Source organism: Dicentrarchus labrax, unplaced genomic scaffold (genome assembly GCF_905237075.1).
Source record: "Dicentrarchus labrax unplaced genomic scaffold, dlabrax2021, whole genome shotgun sequence".
NCBI classification, from domain to species: domain Eukaryota; kingdom Metazoa; phylum Chordata; class Actinopteri; family Moronidae; genus Dicentrarchus; species Dicentrarchus labrax.
This window is the reverse complement of record NW_026136710.1, coordinates 23,180,154-23,206,545: the sequence shown is the minus strand read 5'-3', so window position 1 is coordinate 23,206,545 and position 26,392 is coordinate 23,180,154. Positions and strand designations below refer to the sequence as shown.

Below are 26,392 nucleotides of genomic sequence, written 5' to 3'. Positions count from 1 at the left end.
AAAACTATAATCTTTACATACTTTCTTGTTACAAAATCTGGTTCCTCTGGCTCCTCCTAGTGCTCCTAATGGTATTTACAAGAATCCGCCAGGCCAGAGCGGAGACAACCAATAGATGCAATAGACTGCTGCAAATGAGACTCAACAAGCAACTATCATCAAACATCCAACCTAAAGTATCCTTCCATATGTCTCGACTGTGATTGGTTGTTTTCGCTTGGGCCCTGTGGATTCTTGCACATTTTCTTTCTTGGCTTCAGAGTCTAAAAGCAAAATAAATTATTCAAAAGTCTTCTTCTTCTTTTAGTCATGCCATGCAGTCCCCCTCCAGTCAGAAATCAGAGTTTCTTCCTGTTCCTACAGTGTGCTGTTTGAATGATGTATGTGCAGAGTGTGACAGTAGAAGGATGTTTTCACATTCATCTGCTGAAAGTTTCTCTGTGCTCATTGAAAATCAGATTTTAAGGGGCGGGGCCTACCAGCAGGATTTGTGACATCACAAATAGTTTGGTTCGTTTGTACAGTGTGATGTAGAAACCTGAAGCCACCAGTGCTCATCCACTGAGAATGGACTTTACAGTGAAGGAGGAGACATCTTGTGTTCAGCAGGAAAACTTTAGAAATGAACAACATTTGCATATTCAGAGATTCTGGAAGGTTTAATGATGACTTTATAAGGATTTTAATGTGGCTTATTGTACTTATTTTGCAGAAAATAAAGTACAATGCAGATAATTGACTTAGAGACCCCCGGTTTGACCTCTGTTTTCTCAAATATACAGCTGGATTTGTTACCATGTGTGCTCAAGTGCATCACTGAAGGGCCAGCAATTACTTAACCTGCCATTCATAGTTAAACAGGGATGCATTCAAAGTCATGTTTACACATGGAGCAGAAAACTACCAGTGTATAACCTCATGGAGCAAACGAGGAAAACACACTTTTTATTTTACATGACATGGACATGCCCACGGTACAACAACATTTAGACAACATTTCCAGCCCCACCTACTCTCTGTGTGCGGTAGGCAGCTGAAGTGTTTTTCCCCTAAAAGCTTCTCTCATGAAGATAGGCCTCTGTCAGCCATAGGTTACTACAGCAAACAGTTATGTTAAAAATGGCTCACAGAGAAGTTGTTTTTCCAGTTCACTTTTTGTTCTTCATTTATGTTGTTTGGTTTCATTAATGATTAAGCAGAAATAAAGATTTAGAAATTGTAGTTTATTTCTCTCAGAGCTGTGCGTATAAATCAGGTACGGCAGTTATCTTACCCCTATTTTCTCTGTGTTCTGTTTTTTGTTTGTTTGTTAATTAAGATAAGATAAGATAAGATAAGATAAGATAATAAGACAGACTTTATTGATCCTGCATTGGGGAAATGTACTCACTACAGCAGCTCCAGATACAACACACCACAATAGATATACGTTAAATTAAAAATAGAATAGAGATATAAAAAAATCAGGTATGGTAGGAGATGATAGGCTACGTGTGCGCATCACCTCAGCAGGTGTACTGAATAATCGCATGTGATTGGCTCCTTCCGCATCCGCCTGCCAGCCAATCCGGCCGCGCTCTACTGACGTCAGTTTTGCGTCGAGTCCCAGTTGAAACTCAAATCAAACTTTTGCTCAGATTTGTTTCAACGATGAAAACCAATACGAAGCGCCCGTGAGCGGCTTTAGCAGACGTTGAATTTCACATGCCGCTGTCAGTTTACTTAAGCTAGCAGTGCCATTCCTCCTGGAGCCGTTTCACACACTTTCTGGCCCGAGGGAGACCGTTGGGAGCCGGAGCGGACGTTGACGCGGTGTGAATGTCCAGCGCGGACGACTGACTGACAGACGGACGTTCCACCATGTCAGGTTTAACACTACAGGTAAATATAACGCCGCAGGTTGTCTTATTCAAGTGAAGTTAAATTGTCGTGGAGATATGAGGTGCCAACATTACGCCAAATAATATTACCCGACGTTTAGATTGGTTAAATAGTGCTAGTGGCCGTATTGGCAGGCGCACTGGATTTTCCTGTTTGTCTTGTTCTCCTCATAGTTCCTCTGTCTTTCTGCTGTTCTCCTCATAGTTCCTCTGTCTTTCTGCTGTTCTCCTCATAGTTCCTCTGTCTTTCTGCTGTTCGACAAGTACCGATAACGCTACGTCTTCCTGAGCCTTAACTATTGAAACCACTCAATTTCATTAAGAAAATATAGTAAGAGTTAAACTATCTTTTCCACATGGCTTTAACTTTCTTCCAGAGTCGGTAGAGTGAGTTTCTTATTCGAGCAAACACCCAGTCTCTACCTTTTTAAAGGCTTTATTTTAATAAAATGTAGCTTACTTAGCTACTGTTTTTAGCAGCCCTCTCTCCTGGTGAAAGAAGTGCCTTTTGAGTTTAATTAAGTTGAGTTTTAGCCTATATCTAACTTTCCATCTAAACAATTTTTAAAAAGTAATTTGCTATTTTTGCATTATTACAAAGCAGTATAATAAAAGTATAACTTCCCATAGGTCTAGCCTAATTAAATGCAACAATTTTCGAGCGATGTGCCATCCATTGGTCACTGTGATATAAGGTTCATTGTCTTTTAAAAGGATCCAGACATTACAGCCCTTCCCAGGACAGAAAAAGGTGTAGTTGTTTTGACTGGCAGGAGGTGTGTCCCATTAGTAATACAGTAGATAAAAGCTATAGAAAATAAATAGATACCAGTAATACCTGACACAAAAGGCCTCAGCAGCTGTTGAAGTAGGCTCAGGCCCAGTGGCAGAGGAGTAATGATGTAGTGTAGGTTCATAGTTTGTTTAGGTATCTGGGCTGTGTATCCAGTGGTGGAGTGGAATGATTAATGTTGGGTAAATGGCTTTAAGGCTAAAGCATGGCCTTAAAGTTTACCTAAACAAATTCAATAATATTGTCATGAATGAAACATCATGAATAAATAATTTGTTTATTGTTCCTGTATGACATGTTTTCATGTAAATTTGGATCTGTTGTTGCTCACTATGATATAGCCTGCCTTATGAATATCATTGAGGGCTATTATTTGCTATCTTATCGCAATAATATATTGAATCGTAACCCCTGTATTGTTAAATATATCATATGGCCAGGTCCTTGCTAATACACAGCCCTAACCACTTTTTTTTCAAGACCAAACGAAAGTTCAGTACTTACATTTTGGCACTTGCTGATACCGAGCACCAATATGAGTGCCCAATAATGCCATACAGTTCTAGCAATGACTTGGAAACATGTTTTATTATCATCGGGTGTTCTTCACTTAGACTGTAACAAATGAAATGATATTAATATTGTTGTAAAAGCTGTTTAAAATATCTCCAAACTGCTGACATTGCCGCCTACCTGCTCAACTAATGAGAGGTTACGCAACGTCACAATGCCTTAAAGTGGTATCGAGTGCAGTATCAGAGTAGTTTTAATGAGTACTTGTACATCCCTACTTGTTAATTTGTCTGACAAACAGTCCAAAGCTTTAAGATATTATAGAAAAAAAGCAGCAATTGAGAAGCAGGAATTATGCAGTTTGTTTTTTTCCTTTTCCTTGAAGTATCACTTTAACAATCAATCGACAATAAATTGCTGATACATTTTCTTTCCATAGACTAATCAACTAATTGTTCTCCAAACTAATACAAAAACAAAGCATTTCATTGAGGTATGGAATAACATTTATAAAGCCTTATAAAGAACTGGTGGGTGGTGAATGTGAGTAGGTGATATAGTAAGATGAATGGAAAGTGATAGTGTAAGTAGCAATATACATTTATATCTTATATATTTGTATTCATGTTTGAAATTAGCTGGACATCCACCTATGATACTGTACAGTGATACTCAACTTCTGGCCTGCAGGCCAAATGCAAATTAGGATGGATGTTTTCTTACATCTGGAGAATAACATTTGTAGACCAGAGCATCTGTACAGCGCTACAGTACTTCATTATAATGCTGTTTGTCACACATTTTTACCTTTAACAAAAGCTGCTGCTTCTGTGATTTGAAGATTGCACTTGGCCATATTTACTTTCCATACAGCTCAATGGCCAAAGTAACTCTGTTTTGAGTGTGCAAATGTACTTTGAATATGTTAAATAACATACAGGATAGGTGAACTGGACAAAGCTGCCTCTCAGTGTGTCTATGGGTGTCTGTCTCTTTGTCAGCACTGCGATAGACTGGACATATCCAGTAGGGCTGCAACTAACAATTATTTTTAATAACAATTAATCTCAAAGTCAATCGTCTCAATTAATTGATTATATGTTTTTGATTAACTGTGAAAAATGTTGATCAGTGTTTCCCAAAGCCCAAGATGAACGTCCTCAATTGTCCTGTTTTGTCCACAACCCAAAGACATTCAGTTTATTGTCATAGAGGACTAAAGAAGGCAGAACATATTCACATTGGAGAAGCTGAAAGCAGAGAATTTGCATTTAGCAAATCACAAGTATCTGAGTTACTACAGACTGTGGTGCAAAACATGATTAATGATATAAAGAATGGATCTTGACCAATTTGTTGATTTATATAATCTGCAACAATTTGGGGGATTTATTAGTAATTTCAGCTCTTTAATTAAGCAAAAATGACAAATATTCTCTGGTTCCAGCTAAATGTGAAGATTTCTTGCTTTGGTGTATTTTACATTACTTTATATTAAGTATATTTGGACAGTCGGTTAAACAGAACATTTGAAGATGTCTCTGGACTCTCAGAATCTATGATGGGATTAAATGATTAAGATTAAGATCAGAAAACAGAACAATTGATAGAATCACAGATAATGGAAATAATCATTAGTTTTCGGCCCTTATCTTGACAGAACACACTGAGAGGAGGCTGAAACTCACCCTGTATATATGCATTACATTAATGCACTCCCGTTTTCTGTACAGTTTTCTTATCTTTATTTATTTATATTTTAAAAGTACTTTTTTGTGTGTGATTGTTGTGTGATTTGTATATTCTTGTGTGACTGTATATTTTATGCACCACTGCACCAAGATGAATTCCTCGTATGTGTAAAAACCTACCTGGCAATAAATCTGATTCTGATTCTGTAGCCACTGTATAACTCTAAACATATGTTTATCCACAAGGGGGAGGCATTGTGCCATTTATAGTTATTGATCCATTCTTGGTGACTGTCATAGCTTGGTTCAACTGAAATACTTTACTTCCTTAGCAGTGGTTCCCATATTTCTATTCTTAATTTGTGTACAGCAGTTTATATTATAAACATACATCAGGTCAAAAGCTGTTTTATTTGGTCTGCGGTCCACAGTTAGAAAAAAAAACAAAAAAAACTTTATACAATTTGGAAGAGGTAAACACAAGAAATGTCTTCATCCTCCCGTACCAAGCGCGAAGAAGAAACTACAGTGAAGGTGAAAAACAGGAATGGCCCTATCTAGTGCTGGTGTTGGGTTTGTCCATTCTGGGCTACTGTACTGTACTGTACATGGTGGTTTAACATGGTGACCCACAGCATCTGTAGATAAAAAGGTCTCATTCTAAGGTAACCAAAACACAACAATCAATGATTTATGATTGATGAAAACATTCCTATGAATATTATATTCCATTTACGGCAATAGATCCTCCTAAATGTTACACATTGGACCTTTAATTTAACATTCTTTTGAATCCATGGAGTCTAGGTGGATGGTACTTTTATTGCAAATTACATACGTATTCATGATTCTTGTATTAATGTAGTCCAGTGTGTAACAAATAGGATCTATTGGCAGAAATATAATATTCATAGGTTTTGTTACCATAGAATGAACTGTTTTATGTACAGATGCCGCACAGACTCTGCTATGTTGAACTGCCATGTTTCTACAGTATCCCAAAAGCCCAGATCAAGAATAACCCTGCCTTAGGCGATTATAATGTGTTGATATAATATTTGTAACGGGATACATAAAGACAAATAAGCAGAGCGATGAGAGATTGAAGCAGTTATGGTATGTCCTTCAGAACGGTAACCTTCAGGGTCTGGATGAGGGGGATATTCTGGACCCAGAGTTCCAGCTGCGTTTGGAGGATGCCCGTACTACGCTCAGGCAGGAGATCCAGCGGGAGCTGAAGATCAAGGAGGCAGCTGAGAGGCTGCGGCGGGCCGTCACCAACCGCAAGAGTGCGGCCGACGTAGAGGGTCAGCTCAAGGCCTCGAACCGCAAGCTGGAGAAGTTGCACTGGCAACTGCATGAGCTCAACGCCAGGTCTATGGCCACAGAGAAAGACACCACCACAGGTAACTGAAACAGATCATCTGCTGGAGTGCAACTCTTGAACTTATCATCCATCCAACATAGAAACACACAGAAATACTTTGAAAGAAGTCAAAAGTCAAACGTTGGTCCAATCATTGTAAGAAGGATTGGTGCAAAAATCTGTATATAGACATTCATGATTCCAAGGGGATTAAAGCTGCAGTAGGTAGTTTTTATAAAATAACTTTTTGTCATATTTACTGAAACTTTTACTATATACCGAAAGTAGTAGAGGTGACAGATAATCTGTGAAAAAATCAGGTTCCTCTGGCTCGTTCTAGTGATCCTAATGGCATTTGCAAGAATCCACCAGGCCAGGATGAAAAGAACCAATCAGAGCCCAGAAAGATATAATGAATTGGAGGCTTCAAGATAGTTGATGTTGACTCTCATTCCCAGGGTCCTAAAGCATTGGATATTTAAGTTCTCGTAAGATTGAACCCTTGCTTTTTGATAACCGCTGAACTCTGCTGACTACAAAAAAGTACCATGCTGAGACTACTTTAGTTTGGGTTTATGCATTGTATTCCAAGGCACTGCTATTCAGAGGTGCAATATATGGGGGCACCAGTTACCAGATGAGCTACCAGGGTACCCTGTAAGCCACTTCTTAACAGTGATTTCCCCACCTCTCTCTGCTTTTGGTTGGTTGGATACATGAGTGATGCAAGCCCATAGTTGTAGTTAGTTTAAAGCTGCAGTGTGGGACTTTTCCATATAAATGAACTAATGTTATATACAAGCCTTTGCCAAATTAGTTTGCATAATGCTGATTAAGCCTGTAAACGGCAGGTAAATCTCTCACAGTATGGAAGTTGCATGAGTTTTTAAATCTGGCGTGTGTGGCGATATATCCCTACTGGTACACCAGTTGTGATGTATTTTCCGTCAAATAGGAATGATTGGTTTGACAGACCTGAAGGGAGAAGCAGTCGTAGCAATGGAGTAGGCTACAGCAACTATAGGAGTATGGCGGAAAAACGTTAGAAGCATCCAAGAAGACTGCAAAAAAAAGCTCTGCATTACATGTTTGATAATAAGGTTTAATAAGGCCCCTTTGAATATCATTTTTAATGTTTTGGACAATGCTACCCCAGGATTGTGTCATGGTACAAATTAATTGATATTAGTCATGGTTTAAATGTTTTTCACAAGTTTTGTGGCCACCAAAGTTTTCTTTTTTATGCTAAATTGAATGACATGATTTCAGTTAGTTGCAATGTGCAATCTCACCGATAGATGCCACTAAATCCTACACACTGGTCCTTTAACGTATGCCATAATTGAAAGATGGTACAACGATAAAAATTCAGTAAACCCACTCTAATGACAGAGAATTGTTTCCCAAGATAAAGCCTGACCCACCATGTGATCATTTCGAAGCAGGTTGCTTGGAGGAAGAAGACAACCAGTCAGCAGAGTCGTGCCAGTGGGAAGAGGTCACGTCACCACTAGCCAGTCGAGTCAGAACCCTGAAGAAACAGCTTACCATGGAGATCAAAGTCAAACAGGGCGCTGATAACATGATCCAGACTTATACCAACAGCTCAGTCAAGGTAAGGTGTACGCACACACGCACACACACACACACACACACACACACACACACACACACACACACACACACACACTCTCTTAGTCAGTCTGTAGCAGTGAGTTGACACTGACTCATGTGGTAAATTGCTGGCCACAGCAGAAAGCATCTCTGATGTGTAGGAAAGGACAGGGGAGGGACACTGCAGAGAGAGCTGGTCCTCTCAGTGGGAAGAGAATGGTACTAGCATGAACTCTACTGCTGTTGACTGTTCTAATTACATCCCAAACTCCTTGCTATTCATTTCTATTCTTTCATCTTTCTTTTATACTAAACATGTAAAATAAGGGCAGTGTTGCAATAGAATGAAAGAAATAAGGTGATACAGAGAGTAATCTAATGTAAATGGTAAATGGACCTGTACTTGTATAGTGCCTTTCTAGTCTTCCGACCACTCAAATCGCCTTTACACTATGTGCCACATTCACCCTTTCACACACATTCACTCAGTGATGGCCAAGTCCATCAAACAGAAACTAACTCATTCATACACCTCTGAGCCACAGCCGCCCTATGTAATGTATGGTACCTCAAAAAGTATTGTGCTGCCTTAAAGGAGCTCTCAATTCAATTCAGTTCAATTCATAACAAAAGTTATCTCAGGACACTTTTCAAATAGAGCAGGTCTAGACCGAACTCCCAACAGTTCCCACATTTGTTCATTCCCACCTCTCATTTACACTTATGGTGTGAAAATCAACTTTGTGTCATTTCCCCTCAGTCTCTCTGACTGGACCAGAAAAACCAATGGAGCAAAAGTTCTATTACTGGGGAAACATGACCATCTGTTACAGTATTATGTCATATGGATTCACATGGAGCAAATCTGTCAATTAAACATTCATTCATTCTAGTCCAGAATAGTTTAACAAAAATAGGTTCTAGGATAAGTAATGCTGTTTATGCCAAATTCCTACCCTACCTATGTTATGTAACTTCAAGAAAATAACATCAGCCGATTTGTGCCTATTTTAGGTGGCAGGAATGAAAATTAGTCATCCTCTATGTTTGTTGTGTTCTGCTTTCAGAATGATGAAGACAGTTGGAGGTCAATTAGATAGAGAGGATGATCTTTTTCCTGGGCAACTATCATGGTTGGCCATTCTATTTTCTCAAATGGCTTGAAAAAAAAGTGCATATATCTGCTGTATGGAATAAAATCTCCCTGTGCTGTAAGCTAAGCCCCAAATGTTTACAACGTCTGACTCCGCTCCTGATGTGAACTATGAGAGGAATGAAAGAGGATTTATTTGACCACGTTCACACCGCAAGTCTTAATGCTCAATTTGGATTTTTTGCTCAGATCCGATTTTTTGTTTGGCTGTTCACATTACCTTTTAAAATGACGCTCGCCGGCGCATAATTGTGACCGATGTCGATGTAGATTGAGTCGCATCAAATCTGCCTTGGTTGTTCACACAACCAATGCGGCCGCATTGAAAAAAATCTGACCTGGGTCTGATTCAGGACCACATATGGAAGTGGTCTAAATCTGATCCGATTTGGGCCACTTTTGCCTTCAGTCTGAATGTGGTGTAAGTGTCAGCAGGATGACCTGACTGTGAAAGGTTGTACCACAGAGTATCTGTCATTTTTATAACTGTGTAAATTGTTTATTAGTGTCAAATATAAAATTCCCATCCTTACAGAGAACCACTAACCACTAACAAAACATACTCACAATGTTGTGCCCAGGTATTGTTACTCTTAAATATCACCTCATGCACAAGGACTGCAACTAACAACTATTTTCATTATCAAGTAATTGATTAGTTGTTTGGTCTTATGGACCAAACAAATATGTCATGTCATATGTAATAAAATTTGTGAAAAATGGCGGTGTTTCCCAAAATCCAAGGTGAGGGAAAAAAATTCTTCAGAAATTACTCAAAACAGTTAGTCGATTAGCAGCTGACAACTAATCGACTAACTGTTGCAGCTCTATCATGCAAATGCATTACATTTTAACAGCATCCCACATAAGCCTCAATGAGACTAGAGAGAAGCTCTCTAGTCTGATGTCTCAGTGTGTCTCTATGATGCTCTTGCTCTTCTGTGACTACAACTTGCTACTTGTCACTTTTATCATGAAGGTGACACTACTCTTTTCTATAGAGTGTTTTAACAGTTTTATTGGTTAATTTAGCATAGTAGAAGCAATTCAATTCAATTTTATTTGTATAGCACCAATTCATAACAGAAGTTATCTCAGGACACTTTTCAAATAGAGCAGGTCTAGACCGAACTCTTTATAACATTAATTACAGAGACCCAACAGTACCACCATGAGCAAGCACTTGGAGACAAGGGCAAGGAAAAACTGCCTGTTAAAAGGCAGAAACCTAGGACAGCTCCTTTGGCTCTAGGTGGGTGGTCGTCTGCCTCGACCATAGTAGAAGCAATGTGATGGTATTCAGTTGTCCATTTTATTTTCCAGGACAAGAAGATGCTGTCTACAGCCCAGCAAATGCTGCAGGACAGCCGCACTAAGATTGAGCTGCTGCGTATGCAGATTATCAAAGTCAGTCAAGCCAGAGACGTGGATGGCTCTCAAGGTAAATCTTACTACACATACATGTGTCGTTCTTTTTATAATCTCTAACAGCCTACATTATAAATAGTAACTGTGACAAATCCCATATACAGTAAGAGACTGATCATTAGTTGTATTTGGAATGCAAACTTAAGGCAAGTAAGAGAAGTAAATGATATAATGGAAAATGTATCAAAATCACTTGAAGTGATTCTAACTTGACAACAAAAAAAACAACCTCAAATCCATTTCATGGTATTAATCAATAATCAGGAATGATTGCAGGAATAGAAATCATGAAGTGTATGTTGTATGCTGTATTTTGAGGTCAGGTGCAGATGTCTGTTGCTTGTATAAATATGTTATGGTTCAGATACAAAGGTCTTAAAAGACTGGTGCTTTCTGTATCTGTTCTCAAATCTGCTGTTGATGCTCCACCTGCTCTCAGGTCTGCCTGTGGAGATGATCAGTCCTCTGGAGCTGCGGGTGGCTGAACTCATGCACCACATGAAGATTGAATCGGCCGTAGCAGAAGGCGCCAAAAACGTGGTGAGGCAACTGAGTGGGCGTAAGATCCAGGACCGCCGCATACTTGCAGAGGTGGGTACCAGCTGGATAGTCCACACCACATATTAACCTGGGACCTGTGCATACACGGAAGAAACATTACTGCTGCAGCTAACAAGAGTCATAATATAGCATACTGAAAGTTTCAGCAAATATGACTCAAATATGACAAAAATATATTTTTATGTAAATTCCCTATTGCCCCTTTAAAGAGTGATGAAAATGCTGCTTACTATGAGGTTACAGTGATGGGTCAAAGTTTATTAGTGTTATTTCACTTTCAGTTCATTTAAAAACACATCTGCTGATTGGAAAACTGCTGAAATTTTAGACTGAAAAAGATACACATGAGGACGAAATTATTAGCCCCCCTATGAAAATGTAATTTTTTAAAAAGTATTTCCCAAGTGCTATTAAACAGAGCAAAGCATTTTTAACACAGCTTTTTCAAACACCCTAGTTTTATTTTAGATGCTTACATTATTTTACTTTGCACACAGAAACAAAATTATTTCACAAAAACCAAAAACTACCAGGGTCAAAATGATTAGCCCCCTTCAGAACTGACCTTTTTATTGAGCCATAGCACAAACCACTGTTGTGCAATGATGTGTTTTAACTTTGTAATGCTCAAAGCTTGTAAAATCAATTTAAAACTGAGGGTTATCTCCCAATTTACACACAGTATAAAAACTTCAGTAAGGGTTTGAGCTGTCACTTGAGAAAGCATCATGCCAAAAACAACAGAAATCAGTTTAGACTTGAGAAAAAGAATTGTTGATGCTCACAAAGCAGGAGAAGAATATACAAAGTGTCAAGAACTGGAGTGAGAAGTATCATCAAGAAATTCAAAGAGAGCCACACAGTACAGAACAAGCCTGGCAGAGGTAGGAAGCGATTTCAAAGACTCTGGAAAGAAAACTAGTGAGAGATGTGTCTAAAGACCCCAGAACAACTGCCAAGACACTAGTGAATGACTTAGCCAAGTCGGGAATTGTAGTCTCAAACAAGACAACCACTAGAGCCCTTTGGCCATAGAGACATTGCTTATGTTTGGAGAAAGAAGGGAGAGGTGTATAACCCAAAGAACACCGTCCCCACAGTGAAACACGGTGGTGCGAGTATTATGCTGTGGGGATGCTTCAATGCATCTGGAACTGGGAATCTCGTCGAGGTGGAAGGAATCATGAAGAAAGAAGGATATGTGAAAATTTTGAAAGAAAAAGGTTACACAATTGACTATTAGCATCAGGGGGGCTAATAATTTTGACCCTGGTAGTTTTTGGTTTTTGTGAAATAATTTTGTTTCTGTGTGCAAAGTAAAATTATGTAAGCATCCAAAATAAAACTCGGATGTTTGAAAAAGCTGTATTAAAAATGTTTAATAGCCCTTGGGAAATACTTTTTAAAAAATTGAATTTTTATAGGGGGGGCCAATAATTTTCGTCCTCATGTGTATGTACACAGAAGTATGCAGTAGGTGCAGCCGTCAAAATGTGATAAATTAGATGTGAATTGTAAACTGACTCACATTCACAGTGCAGCAGTAAAGAGGAACCTTCAGCGTGGAAAACAGTGTTTGAGTCTGTCAGACTGATTTGTAACACTGGTTCAGCCTGAGGTGAAGCTTAGCCAGAAAAGCCTGATTGAGACCAGGTTTGTCTGGAGGGATACGTTTCCATGGTAACTTGGGTCAGACTTACTTGCCCTTTCTTTATGAATCAGTTTCCTAATTTACTGAATTAAGCCTGTTTTGTTTTTGGTAATGTATTTACAGGTTTGCATTTCAACAGGATATACAGGTACCTCCATATGAACAATAGAAATGATATGGAACAGGAGAATCCCATAGTGAGAAAACCTTTACCTCTCTATCTTTATTATCCTTATCCCAGTTCAGAGGATAGCAGTCATAAGATGCAAACAATACAAATAAATATGACTATGAAACAAGTTGCATTATTTAATGAAACACCCTGCAGGTGTCCTTATGGTCAAAGAGTCCTGATTTGACTGGAGACCTTTCTGTGTCTCTACTGTCACTCTCTAATAAAGGCATGATCCCAAAATAAAATCAAGATGTGCTCTTCAAGAGTCTTGTATGTCTCTCAGGCCCAGGCACGAATGCAAGAGTCATCTCAGAAGGTGGATTTGTTACGTCTATCCCTGGAGAGACGTTTAAGTGAGCTGCCTCAGGACCATCCCAAATGTGCTGCCATTAAGGAGGAACTCATGTTGGGAACCTTGCCTTTCTATGGCACGCCAAAGAAGCAATCCAACGTTTCATCCTCACCTTCTTCTTCATCTTCTTCCTCCTTCTTTAAACCAGCCAGTCTAACAGGTTACAAATATATTCAAAAATATATTTTTATTGTTTCTTTGTTAAATATCTCATCAGACCTCAACGTTTTGTGATTTCTGTAATGTAATATCCTCATGCAAATTAATGTTCCCCATTAAACTTTAAATAGCGTTTTCAAAACTGCATTAATAACTGAAATGTTCTCCTTCAGGCCGGTTGGAGGTATGTTTGAAGGGTTGCCAAGACCTGCTGGAGTCTGTTCCGGGCCGTGGTCGTGTGACCAGTGTCTCGGCCAACCCCGGAAGCTTTTCAGATGGAAAGTCTCTGAAGGTGAGAGCCGGCCTATCAGGACGCAGCGCCAATGGCAAGACAACCAAGGCTGATGAGCTGTCCTGTAAGTCAACACTCCAAGACCTTTTTCACAGCAGCTGCTTCCAGTGAGCCAACATGCACAAAAGCAGCACCCTGACTCTGTTTGACCTGAATGGAACAAAGCATTTGTATCATTTTAATAAGTATTATCATTGGTAACACCTAGTTTATGCTACTACTTATTAAAGCAAGCTTATTTATAAGTTTAAATTCACATCACAACAAGATATTTGTTTTTTTATTATTATGACAGATTTTCTCATTATAACTAGATAACAAATAACATCCTGCACTATGATTTTGTGAAATAACAACAAATGTTTTGAACAAGATAAAGTAATTTGTTATTACAAGAAAAGTTTCTTCATGTATCTAGTAATAATGTGAAAATACATCATAACATGACAAATATCTTGCTATAATGTAAAAAGAATCTTTTAAAAATCCAAAAAGAAACATATTTGTATATAATAATATTGCCATGAGCTCTCAGGACATAGGTCTTAGTAAGGAAATCAACTGAAACTGTAAAAGTTACAAAAATAGGATTTTCTACCTGAAAATAATGTTATTTCTTACTTGAAGTGTTTGTGTTCAGGATTTTCCACGCCTGTTACAACCTTTATCAGTGTTTACTGCCTGTATCAGTCTGGATCTTTGTGTCTGTGCCTCAGCGGAGGTAAGCGTGGTGCTGAAGGTGGACAACAGGATTGAGGGGCGCACACAGTGGAGACAGCTGGGCACTGAGGCCTGGGGCCAGAGCTTCAGCATCGAACTGGAACGGGTCAGTGGCTTTCACTTACACAAGCAACTCAATTTACTACTGAGCCAGAACTACATTTTTCAAATGGAATTAAACTGCATTTTTAGGATGAGAACATCATTACTGAGTTACTTTCCCTTGACTGCGATATCGCACAGCTACAATAAATATATTTTTGGTGAAATATTTCTACAGTAGCCAAAAAGGGACAAACCAAACACTTGATCTAGATCGGCGACATTTGCGCTTTTTGTTCATTTCACAGCCACCATAGTTACTCCTACATGCTTAAAAAGGGTAGGGTGAAGAGTTGTAATCTGCAACTCCACGGCTAGATGCCACTAAATCCTACACACTTAGTAAAATGATAAGGAAACTACAACAAATGGTGCAAAACATCAATTGACAACAAGGGTGCAAAGCACCATTGGTTGCAATATCCCTGGATGCGTAGAAAGTATAAGTATTAGTAGAACAGAATAGACTGGATCTCTATGTTGAGTCTCCCCATTTAACTCCTTTCAGCAGAGCACTGTATGAGAGCAGTTAAAGCAGTGATAGACAAGGTTGTCCTTTGTTTCCATTGCTGTTTATATAAACCTTAGAGCTATTAGCATATGCTGTTCATAGCTTAAAAAACTGATATCAGTATGAGCCTCATAAATCCAGTATTGATCAGGCTATAGTTTGTATTGTCATGTTGTTGTCAAGGAAGAATCCCATTTGGATAATCATTTCTGGCCCATATATAAAAAAATATGCAGGTATTTCTGTGTCACTGAAGCTGACATGAATTTTTTATTAAAGGGATCATAGGGAGGGTATAGGGATGTTATTAACTGGACTACAGTTCATTTCACTGCATTAAAACCAGGCTCAGACTGGAAGGAAAGTGGCCACAATCACTGAAAAATGTTAACTACTGGCTATCCTACATTATACTGAAAGAGACTACAATACAGCCTGTTGATTTCCATATTTCAGTGTGCTGATGTAGGAACCAAAAGACTAATTTAACAATACAATAGTTACAGTTTCTTGCGTTCTTCCTCATAATGATAGCCTGTACCACTATACCAGTGTAGTTAGGTGTTAACCAACCACTGTTGGCTAGATAGTTTATTGCCAAATGTCATCTCAATAACCCCTAATAGTGAACATCTGTTAACAGCCCATGAACAGTAACACAGAGCCTTGACATCTCGTCTCTCACTGGGTCAGAATGGCCAAGTATGTCTTTAATACTTTGTCAACGTCCCTACTCTACTCATGTAATCCCACTGCTAATCCTCTGACATTTGCTCTAATCTGGCTTTACCCACACACACCCAGCATCCCTGCTTAAGACTTGGTTTCTGATATTGCATTCTTTATTGTGCCATGACATTTTAATGGAGAAGTAGTTGATTTTATACATTCAGGTCAGTTTTAGGCAAGAGGGAAAGACCCCAAAAGTGCTTTAGTTGTTGAAATACCCCTACCACAGCACATTTTTATTTACAGGGCATGGGGGAAGTGCTACACAGCCCGTAAAAACAGTTCTATAATATTGAAGAAACCAATTTCATTGGTTGCATCTCAGCCTAGGCTGCTTGAGTTTACCATTCTTTTTTGAATCTGTGTTTTGTAAATCCCCTAACTTTATTAAAGTGCTGTATTAAATCACCAGGGGAAAGATTTTTCCGACGAGTTTCTAATTTTTTTTGTCACTGCAAAGGTCTTACAACATTAGTTATTTTTAGAAAGTGTATTTTTTTTAAGTGTGCCAGAGAGTTAAATCCAGACTGTTTAAACTGAAATGGGCGTAGGCCGTCGCCATCTTGCCAGTTCTGACTCCACTGGCTCCCGGCTAATCCAAAAATGGGCGAAGAGGTGGAGCGTGGGTGGAGCTGAGGAGGGCTGAATGAAGCCTGGTTACTGAAAACAGCCACCTATAATGGCACCCACCTGTCACTCATAAAGGGCCATGCTCTTAATTATGCATACCTTTAAGCCTTAATATAATTTAAACTGGTTAGTTATATAAATAATGTACCCCTGTACAGTCATGAACAGGGAAATTGTCTATAGAGACTAAAAGTGTTTTCTGTACCAGGCTGTAAACATGTTTATTTCTGTTGTTCAGTTTAGTATTTTAATATGGGGCCTTATGGAGATTGACTCACTGTTGGAGCCAGCCTCAGGTGGCCTTTAGAGGAACTGCAGCTTTTGTCACTTGCGCGTTGGCTTCATTTGCCAACTGCTTCGTTAAATCCCATCAACTGTTTATTGCCAATCCCATCAACTGTTTATTTAATCCTTTCCCTCCTTTCAGTAATTCAGAAAATAAAGCCATCCTTTTTTACCAAAGAATTTCCCATTGGGGATTAATAAAGTATATCTTCTTCTTATTATTCAAATCTAAATGTAAAAATGTACTTGATTAAATGAGATTGTGAACATATGAATGTTTGTGTGTGTTGATCAAGTCCAGGGAGCTGGAAATTGCTGTGTACTGGAGAGACTGGCGAGCTTTAAGTGGGGTGAAGTTCCTGCGGCTGGAGGACTTCCTGGATAACCTCCGACATGGAATGTGTCTCCAGCTGGAGCCTCAGGGCATCCTTTTCATCGAGGTTCTCACTTTCATATTGTACCTTCATTTCTCATTCCAGAGTTGACTTAATTTCCAAAAAATGAAAAGTTTTAATTGGTGTTTTTTATTTTTTTGTTTTCTGTTGTTATTGGACCAAGTAGCCTCAAATCCCAAGCAGTAAATATGAATTTTTCCCTATGACACAGGTGCCAAATAAATCGCTCCTCTGTTCATTTCCAGGTGACATTTATGAATCCTGTCATTGAGCGGCGCTCCAAACTCCAGAGGCAGAGGAGAATATTCCCCAAAGAAAAAGGTATCAGTGTTATTATGTTATTCATATTGCATTACATCAAGTTATTTATTTGTTGATATAAATTGTTTTTTATTGTTTGTTCCAGACGTTGTTGGCTTGTATCTGACACTAAGGTTTCAGTTTGGATTTAGATGTAGATATTATGGGTTCCCAAAAGCTATAATTTTACCTTTTTAAAATTGTGGTGGTTGCTAAATTTTTATGTGCAAAGGTCAGCCTAACATTGTTAACATGAAACATGAAAGGTAATTCAAACAGTTTCTGTTTAAGTAGTTTTTCTTCCAGTACATAAAGTAGTTCAGATTTGATATCTCTGCTTTCTTTGTCTGCATTCCTCCTCGCAGGGAAGGACTTCCTGCGTGCTGCCCAGATGAACATGAACTTTGCCACTTGGGGACGTTTGATGATGAGCATTCTGCCTCCCTGTAGCTCCCTGGAGCCCATGAGCCCTCCATTAGCGGGCCCTAACACTGGCTCCACATCATCCAGCACTTCTCCAGCACGGTAAGGCTCTGTGGTGTCTGTGGACACTGTGACCCAGAAACATCTCTTTGTCACATCTATGAAAGAGCTGTTACAAAAGTGAGCTATTAACTTCTTTGCTGAGCTTTCCACAGTGACTTGAGGCTATTTTTCTACCCATTCATTATATCTGAGACTAGAGAAAATGTGACTTCAGTGGAGGGCTGATAGCAACATTATCACTGACCTGCATTCAGAGTTAAAAGGAGCAAGACGTAGAGGTTGTATAGGACTAGTATGTGAAGTTATGAAAAGGACCATTAAAGGTAGAGTGTAACATTTAGGAGGATCTATTTCCAGAAATGTATGTATGCACGTATATGTATGTGTGTGTGTGTGTGTGTGTGTGTGTGTGTATGTATGTATGTATGTATGTATGTATGTGTATATATATATATATATATATATATATATATATATATATATATATATATATATAACTAGCTAACAGTTAAGATTAGGAAAGAAAGGGTGCATCACTGAAGCAAGTCAACAATATTAACACCAGCACAGCCGCAAAACAGCACTGAAACCACAGTAGTGGCAATGTCATGGGTCTGCTTGGTTTTTCAGAGAACCTGCTGTGGTCAATCTAAATTTTACTGAAGAACCACCTGGCAGATCTCCACATCGCACCAGAAAGAACACTAAAGACTCTCCATTGGTAAGCAAGTCTGGTGTTTTGTTTCAGTGGCAAATGCTTTAACAGTGAGAACGCTCATACACAGATTAAAACAAGGTTAATGGCAGAGGATTGACTGTTCGTAAGTCCCACCCTTTTTGAAACCCCGGTCAGGTTCCTCCTTTCCTGTACTTTGATATGCTATGTGCTAGGCTAATCTATGTTGAAAAGAAAACTACATTAAAGATGGTTAAATAATAAAAGCAACACACACACACACACACACACACACACACACACACACACACACACACACACACATCATCATATCTAAATAAGCTAATGTTAGCAAAATGCTAGCAAACTAACTAGCAAATCTTAATCAGTCACTAGCCAGTTAACAAGATAGCTAACAATAGATATATATTAATTGGCTAGTTAGTTAGCGTTTTGCTAAGATATGGCTATATATATATATATATATATATGTGTACCATCCCTGATGTTTCTTCATCAAGGCTGTCATTTTTGTTTAAATTCTTCTTTTTTTAAATTTTGTGTTTGAGTGATGTGTCACTTTATGTCTTTTGTCTGTTTACCCTGTTGATGAACCAGTTTCCTGGTGAGAACAAAAGTCCCAAGCCCAGGCGACAACCCTCAATTCACCCACCCTTACAGTAAGTCATACTGATTAGGAATGTGGAAATCTATGAAAACCTATATAGTTTCTCTATAATAAGATACAACTGCATAAAAATAAATACACAAATAAACTTTGCAGCCTGGGCACCCTGGTGGTCCTTCGCTCAAATCCTCACGCTGCCCATTTTTCCTGATAAAATGTTCACTTGCTGCCTAATATATCCCTCCCACTGACAGGAGCCATGATAATCAGTGTTATTATGCTCACAATGTTATAGCTGATTATAGCACTGAGTAGTCTTTCCACCACTGCGCTGTGCACTACATGCCACACTCACCCCATTCACACACATTCACACACTGATGGCAGTGGCTGCCATGCAAAGTGCCAACTGCTCACCAGAACAGATACTAAGCATTCAGACACAGTCATAGCAATTTGAACTGCCAACCTTCCGATTAGTGGACGACGCGCTCTACCTATGAGCCACAGCTGCCCGCTATTGTGTATTTTATTGTATTGTATTGTATTGTATTGTGTGTGTATATATAAATGAACACAGTACTGAAGTAAGAAAAGTTTGTCTCTTGCTTCTTAGCTAAGCTGGGTGCCATTTTTAAATTCTGTGAATAAAGAATGTACATTCAGGTGGCACCTTAGCTCACGTGGTAGAGCTGGCGACCATCCTGAGTTGCTTCAGCGGCCCAGGGTTCGAATCCGCCCTTTGCTGCGTGTAATCCCCTCTCTCTACCCCCCTTTCCTGTCTGTCTTCAGCTGTCACTATCAATTAAAAGGCAATAAAAGACCAAAAAAAGAAGAAATGTACATTCAGGGCAGCTTATGTATTCATATTATGAGTGCAGAGAAAACAATTAGAAAATGAGTAAGGAATTTTTCAGTTGAAAAAAAACCTTTGTATTCTCATGCAGCACGGACGAAGGACTTCAGATGGAAGACTTTAACTGCATTTCAGTTTTAGGAAGAGGTCACTTTGGAAAGGTATGTATCTACTCTAACTTGTTTTTCCTCTTCATCTTCATTCGTACCTGTAAAAACACACACAGGGCTGCTTTGAGTGACAGGTGGGTGCTGACACAGGCGGCTGTTTTCAGTAACCAGGCTTCATTCAGCCCGCCTTAGCTCCACCTTTTTACCCATTTTTGGATTAGCCGGGCCGGTGAAGTCAGGACTGCCAAGATGGCAAGGGCCGAGCCGACTACACACTGAGCTTTACAAACATATGGGTGACGTCCCAGAGACCACGTCCACTTTTAATCACACAGTCTCCGCTCCCCACATCACCAGACTGAAATTTTGCTGCCTGCCCTTGAGGACTGCCTCTTTGTGGAGTTCTCTCTCCTGATTAGATAAAGTGGGAATGGGATACCAGAAAATGTATTCTGTGTTTACTGCAGAGAGGACAGACTGAGCTACCCACAGTGATGGTTGTCGAAATGTATAGCTTTTTAACACTAACAAAAGAAATATCACTTGCAGCACCTTTTTAAGAGGTAACCTGGAGCTTTAAGGGTGCTGACCCTGCAATCACTACTTCTCCAGTACAAGTCCGGCCAGGAACTTTTGTTGCATGTCGCCCCCCATTTCTCTCTTGTCATTTGCTGTCAGCTCCAGTCTGTACTCAAGAATAATGGCATATGTTTTAAAAAAAACAATTAATTTCTCCTGTACTTCTTGATCCAAGGTGCTGCTAGCAGAGTATAAGAAGTCAGGCAAACTGTATGCCATCAAAGCACTGAAGAAAGGAGACATTGTGACACGTGACGAAGTTGACAGGTGAGCAACACCCCAGCTGGTTCATTAGAAACATTGTTCGGTCAGTGCTTCTTTCCACCATCCTGCTGTTTTCCTAAAGAGTAGTATGTGCAAATATGTGACTGCACAAGGGGCCTTTACCACTAAGAAAGTTAAGCTGAGTCTCTTTTTAGGTTACCTGTCTTCACTGAGAATACCATTAGTGATCATATGAAGCTGGCTCTGGTAGCATTTCACCAATTGTACACATGAAAATCTGATAACTTGGCATTGTTAGTACGATTTAAACCTGTGGAAACAGTTGTGGGCGAGAGCTTTGTCTTTTGCCACTTCATAGAAGTGCCCATTAGTGCTCATCATGTTGATCACAGCTTTGTTGTGAGTAAAAATCGATAATCAAGGTGAGATTGAGTTCATTATGGTTATAATGATGTGTGTTTGTTTTCAGCCTTGTTTGTGAAAAGAGGATATTTGAAGTGATCAACGCCTCACGACATCCGTTCCTGGTGAACCTGCACGGCTGCTTCCAGACCGCAGACCACGTATGCTTTGTGATGGCCTACTCCCCCGGAGGAGACCTCATGACACACATTCACAGCAGCATCTTCACCGAGAAACAGACCCGGTTAGCACACATCATCACATCTGTAAACCACTGACATGCAGCAAAAGTACAGGATGTTAGTGTTATTTCCTTCTCTTTCTCTCTGATTGAAGGTTTTATTCGTCGTGCGTTCTGCTCGGACTGGAGTTTCTCCACCAAAACAAAATAGTTTACAGGTCAGTCTATCTCCTCTACAGGTCAGTATAATGTACCTTGCATCATGTTGTGGGCATGTAGCATAATTTGGTTTGTGTTTGTCTGTCAGGGATCTGAAGCTGGATAACCTGCTTATGGATGCAGATGGTTTTGTCAGGATAGCAGACTTTGGCTTGTGCAAAGAAGGTAAAAAAAAATTGCAATTTTATGTCATATTCCACTTTTAGACTCGACAAAATCTAAAAGACTTGCAACTCGACTTGGACTCACCAACAACAATGACTCGTGACTCCACTTGGACCTTTGACTTGAAAATACTTGATACCTTTGCCCAAGCCCAAAGATTCAAAAGTATGTTATTAGTGTGCCACAAATCAGGTAATTTCTCGACATTTCCTGAATCAACCATAACGCCATTCATTTGCAGCAAGTCGACACTTAATATTTGTGTACACACAGGCTGCGTTGTGGTCCTCGTACAGCAACCATCTGTTTTTTTTATCTATTATTTTTATTATTATTTTATTTCTACATGGTACATTGGTGACATTATGTGATTATCATGTGACATTAAATTGAATAGACATACCAACAACTTACAACACATCTTTCATTTATTATTACTATTAAATGACAGTTGCTGAAGAGTCTTTTATGACTTGTTTAGGACTCGAAACTCTAAGTTTAGCACTTGGGACTTGAGTGTAAAGACTTGAGACCTACTTGTGACTTGCAAAACAGTGACTTGGTCCCACCTCTGTGAAATGTAATTCAACTTTAACAACAGAACTAATGAAACTATTATAAGAAGTATAATTTTTTCCAACTGGCACTCAGTGACGTTAGTTCTTCATGGTTGTCTCCTCCAACCTGGTTGGATGCTGTTGGATTGGTTCACACTAAATGGATCTGGGGAATTAAGTGTTGACTTGCTCTGAATAGTGTTGTTTTAAGAAATGAACTGATTCATGGCACACTTTGTAAACAACATACTTTTTCATATTTGGGCTTGGGGGAAGGAATCAAGTGTTTTCAAATCAAAAGGCTAAAGTCTAAGTGATGTCACGAGTCACTGGTGTCATTTTGATTTTTTCAAGTTGAGTCTAAATCATCAAAATTGTGACTCCGTTTCAAGTCATGTGACTCAATTCATGTGGTCCACACCACTGGTACATGGCAAATTAAAATAAAATAGTTGTAAAAAGGCATAAAGTCTTCAGTGATTTCCATATCTTCGTTGGTACAGAAGTGGTTGAAATATGAACAGCTATTCTTGTGATGGCACACTGTAACTTATTTTCTATCACAGTTGAAGTTCCTATGTAGAATCACTGTTTAATGTGTCTGCACTGATATCTATTAAGGCTGTACTGTGTGTAGGTATGGGCCATGGGGATCGCACCTCCACATTCTGTGGCACACCAGAGTTTCTGGCCCCAGAGGTGCTGACCGACAACAACTACACCCGCAGTGTGGACTGGTGGGGGCTGGGGGTCCTCATCTATGAGATGCTGGTGGGAGAGGTCAGTATAAACATGCCAGGTATTTACCAAAATTGAATGTCATTCCAGTATTCACTCTCTTTTAGCTCTGTTTTTGGTCTCCACCAACCAGAAAACTCCCTTTAGCTGCTAAATGCTCCACTATGTTCAACAGCTATTCTCTAGCTGTGTCTGCCTGCTGTTTGGTGTTGAGCAGGTAGTGTACAGAGGGTTTTTAGAGCCAAAACAGTAAAGCTGCAGCTGGACAGCTAAGCAATGGGCTGAAACTCACTATGAAGCTCTGTAAAGCCAAGGGGTGCTGCATAAGAATGGGATTAGGAGGAATCTCTTTGTGGTCGGTATAGACAATTCCTAATTGCCCCTATTAAGCCTCGGCCCTTTTGGAACCTTGGTCAACTTCCTTCTGTCCTGTATGTTAAAGGTGGTTAAAAGATAAAAGTGACTAATACTAATAGATGTGTGACAATACATATGTCACTTTTCTTATCTTTTAGCCTAGCACGTAGCATAATCACAGTACAGGAAAGAAGGAAGTTGACCGAGGTTTGCTCAGCTGTTATTGGAGCACAGAGCGAAAAGGGGCGGGACTTAGGAAGGGTCAATAATTGCAAATAAAAACTGATTGTTGTTTTTAAGACAGTCTTGAAAAAATGTGAACCTGTCCTATTAATATTCAGGGAGTAGAATAAAGTTTGGTAAGATCTCCCAGTGTTTATCCAGTGTCGAGGCCTAATGCAGACAGATTGTGTGGATCTCTCTTTCAGTCTCCTTTTCCAGGTGATGATGAGGAAGAGGTGTTTGACAGCATCGTCAATGATGACGTCCGCTACCCTCGCTTCCTTTCTCCTGAATCTGTGTCCCTCATTCAAAAGGTTGGCCTCCTATCAAATGGATCCTCATGATCTCTTTACACAGCAAAATCACTTTCTAATGTTGAAACGTTAACACTGCTGATTTCAGTGGACACTTGATGAAAGTACAGCGCTCTAAATGATCTGAGGGTTGTGTGTCCGTTGTACTGACTCCCCTCCACTGCTCTCACTGTGTTTCAGCTGCTGCAGAAAAATCCTGAGATGAGACTTGGGGGAGGAGAGGAAGACGCCTCTCAGATCAAAAGACACAAATTCTTTCAGGTCATTATTGAGCCAGGCACTACTGACCACCTCACACTGTAGGAAGACAAACAGCTGTGCTTCAGCTATTCTATTCAGCTCTCATTGATGTTTTTTACTCGCAGAGCTCGGGTTGCCATGCAGAGTTCCACTGCCTTCAGGAATTTATTTACATTTCACACTTTTACCGGACAGCTCATATTCATAAATAACAAACTGGGAGTTAGAATATCTACTTTTGTAAACAGTAACGGTACAGTAAGAGGAGGTGAATATTCACAAGAGTTGTATAGTAAGTTTATTGGCCATGTGACCCAAATATTCAACAAAAATTTAGAATGCTATTTTTGCCTTTAAAGGTTAAATATACAAAATTCACTGCCACTAGATGTCACATTAGAGCACCAGCATATCAAACTAAAACAACGGCCACTATAACTGACCAGACTCCATTGACAAAATCAGTCATTTTACCTAGCAGACAGTTAGAACACGCAAAATCTTGGGGACAAATTTTCTCGTCTCAGCAGTCCATTAACGTAGTTGTTTTTGCCACTGACCAGCTCAGATTGTTATTCTCAGTGTTTGAGAGCATTATGGAAAGGATCCCTACAGAGATAGACCTTTAGTTTATCCAGAAACAGCCGTATTATCGCTATCACTCTCCACCAGACTCCAGAGACAAAAACTCGAATTTTACGTTGTAGAGCATCGTAACATCGTAACTTCATTCAAAGTGGACAAAAACAAAATAAAACTCACCAAAACCGTCTTTGTTAGTCTTTCCACTGTTCCAACAATCACCAGCTCCAATGGTCACATTAAAGATGGCTGCTGCAAAATAGATGTTATTACATTATGAACAAGTGAAATATATATTTATTGTACACCAGATTGAATCATATTGAATCCATAATGGCAGCTTTTCCCTGTTTGACCATATTTGTGTGTGTAACCTCCCAGTGTCTCCTGTTCATTAACAGAGCGTGGACTGGGATGCTCTCCTGGCCAAAAAGGTAAAACCTCCTTTCTTGCCGGTCATCAGGGCGCCAAAGGACGTCAGCAACTTTGACGAGGAGTTCACCCACCTCAAGCCAGTCCTCACCCTCCCACGAACAACCTGCATCCTCACTGCCGAGCAGCAAGAAATCTTTGTGGATTTTGACTTCTCTTTCATGAGTTGACCAAAAGGGATTTAAGCCTTTGTCCTGCCACGTCGCTGTGACAGGCAGCTCCTGTTTATACCGACTTTTATTTGCCTTAACGCTCTTATGATTCAACAGAAGCTGAGAAACTAACAGTCCTGCCTTTTTTATGTCCACACAGTTCCACGTTCCCATCTCTGGCCTGCTTACTGCCACACACTACAAAATCTTTTTAATGTTTTGTCTCTGCCAAATAGATTTTGAATCATTAAGCAGTAATGGGTTAACATTTAACTGTTTACACTATATGAAATATGTCACCAGTGCAATAATGGGTTTTTGCTTGTGAATTATTTTTTTTACAAATGGACAATGTGCCAGTGGTGTTCCAAACAGCAGCACTGCCCTCTTATTCAAAGTACTAAATTATAAATATGTGATCTTAACGAAGAGAATTGAAAGCTTTGAATGTTTATTAAAATAACTTTTTGTCACATTCGCTGAAACTTTCACTATATCCCGACAGTAGTACATGAGACAGATAATCTGTGAAAAAATCAGGTTTCTTTGGCTCCACCTAGTGCTGCTAATGGCACTTACCAGTATCCACCGGGCCAGAGCAAAAACCAGTCAGCATCCTTCTATCTTTCTCAGCTCTGATTGGTTATTTTATTCAGGCCCCGTGGATTCTTGAAAATCTCATTAGTAGCACTAGGAGGAGTCAGAGGACCCTGATTTTTTTTCACAGATTATCTGTTTCATGTACTACTGTCAGGATATAGCGAAAATATGACAAAAGGTAATTTTTATAAAAATAATGTAATATAATGAAAATAGCCAAATTGTTAATATAATTTTGAATTTGGATTCTTAAAATAATACCATCATGAAGATGATGCTTATATCGAACACACCAGCCTGTATGTTAGGTATAAATTACATGAAGGAAAATATTATTGAATAAATGTATATCTGCTGGACTTGGACCAGGA

General features: G+C 39.3%; 1 protein-coding gene across 3 annotated transcripts; it reads left to right on the top strand.

Annotated features, from left to right (window-relative positions):
* The first annotated feature begins 1,581 nt into the window (after positions 1-1,581).
* pkn3 (protein kinase N3) lies at positions 1,582-26,386 on the top strand. Of its 3 annotated transcripts, none has more exons than XM_051412274.1 (22): positions 1,582-1,881; positions 5,989-6,283; positions 7,689-7,858; positions 10,334-10,451; positions 10,878-11,029; positions 13,109-13,337; positions 13,510-13,692; positions 14,345-14,454; positions 16,902-17,045; positions 17,246-17,321; positions 17,666-17,825; positions 18,417-18,507; positions 19,081-19,142; positions 20,038-20,107; positions 20,811-20,902; positions 21,330-21,506; positions 21,599-21,661; positions 21,751-21,827; positions 23,022-23,164; positions 23,908-24,015; positions 24,196-24,276; positions 25,239-26,386. In XM_051412274.1, the coding sequence occupies exons 1-22, from the start codon at positions 1,861-1,863 to the stop codon at positions 25,437-25,439; spliced, it is 2,823 nt and encodes a 940-aa protein (XP_051268234.1). In that variant the 5' UTR covers positions 1,582-1,860; the 3' UTR covers positions 25,440-26,386. The 3 variants fall into 3 exon arrangements, with proteins under 3 accessions (XP_051268234.1, XP_051268235.1, XP_051268233.1); XM_051412275.1 differs by having other exon boundaries at positions 1,583-1,881; positions 6,007-6,283; positions 7,686-7,858; XM_051412273.1 differs by having other exon boundaries at positions 1,583-1,881; positions 7,686-7,858.
* The last annotated feature ends 6 nt before the right edge of the window (positions 26,387-26,392 follow it).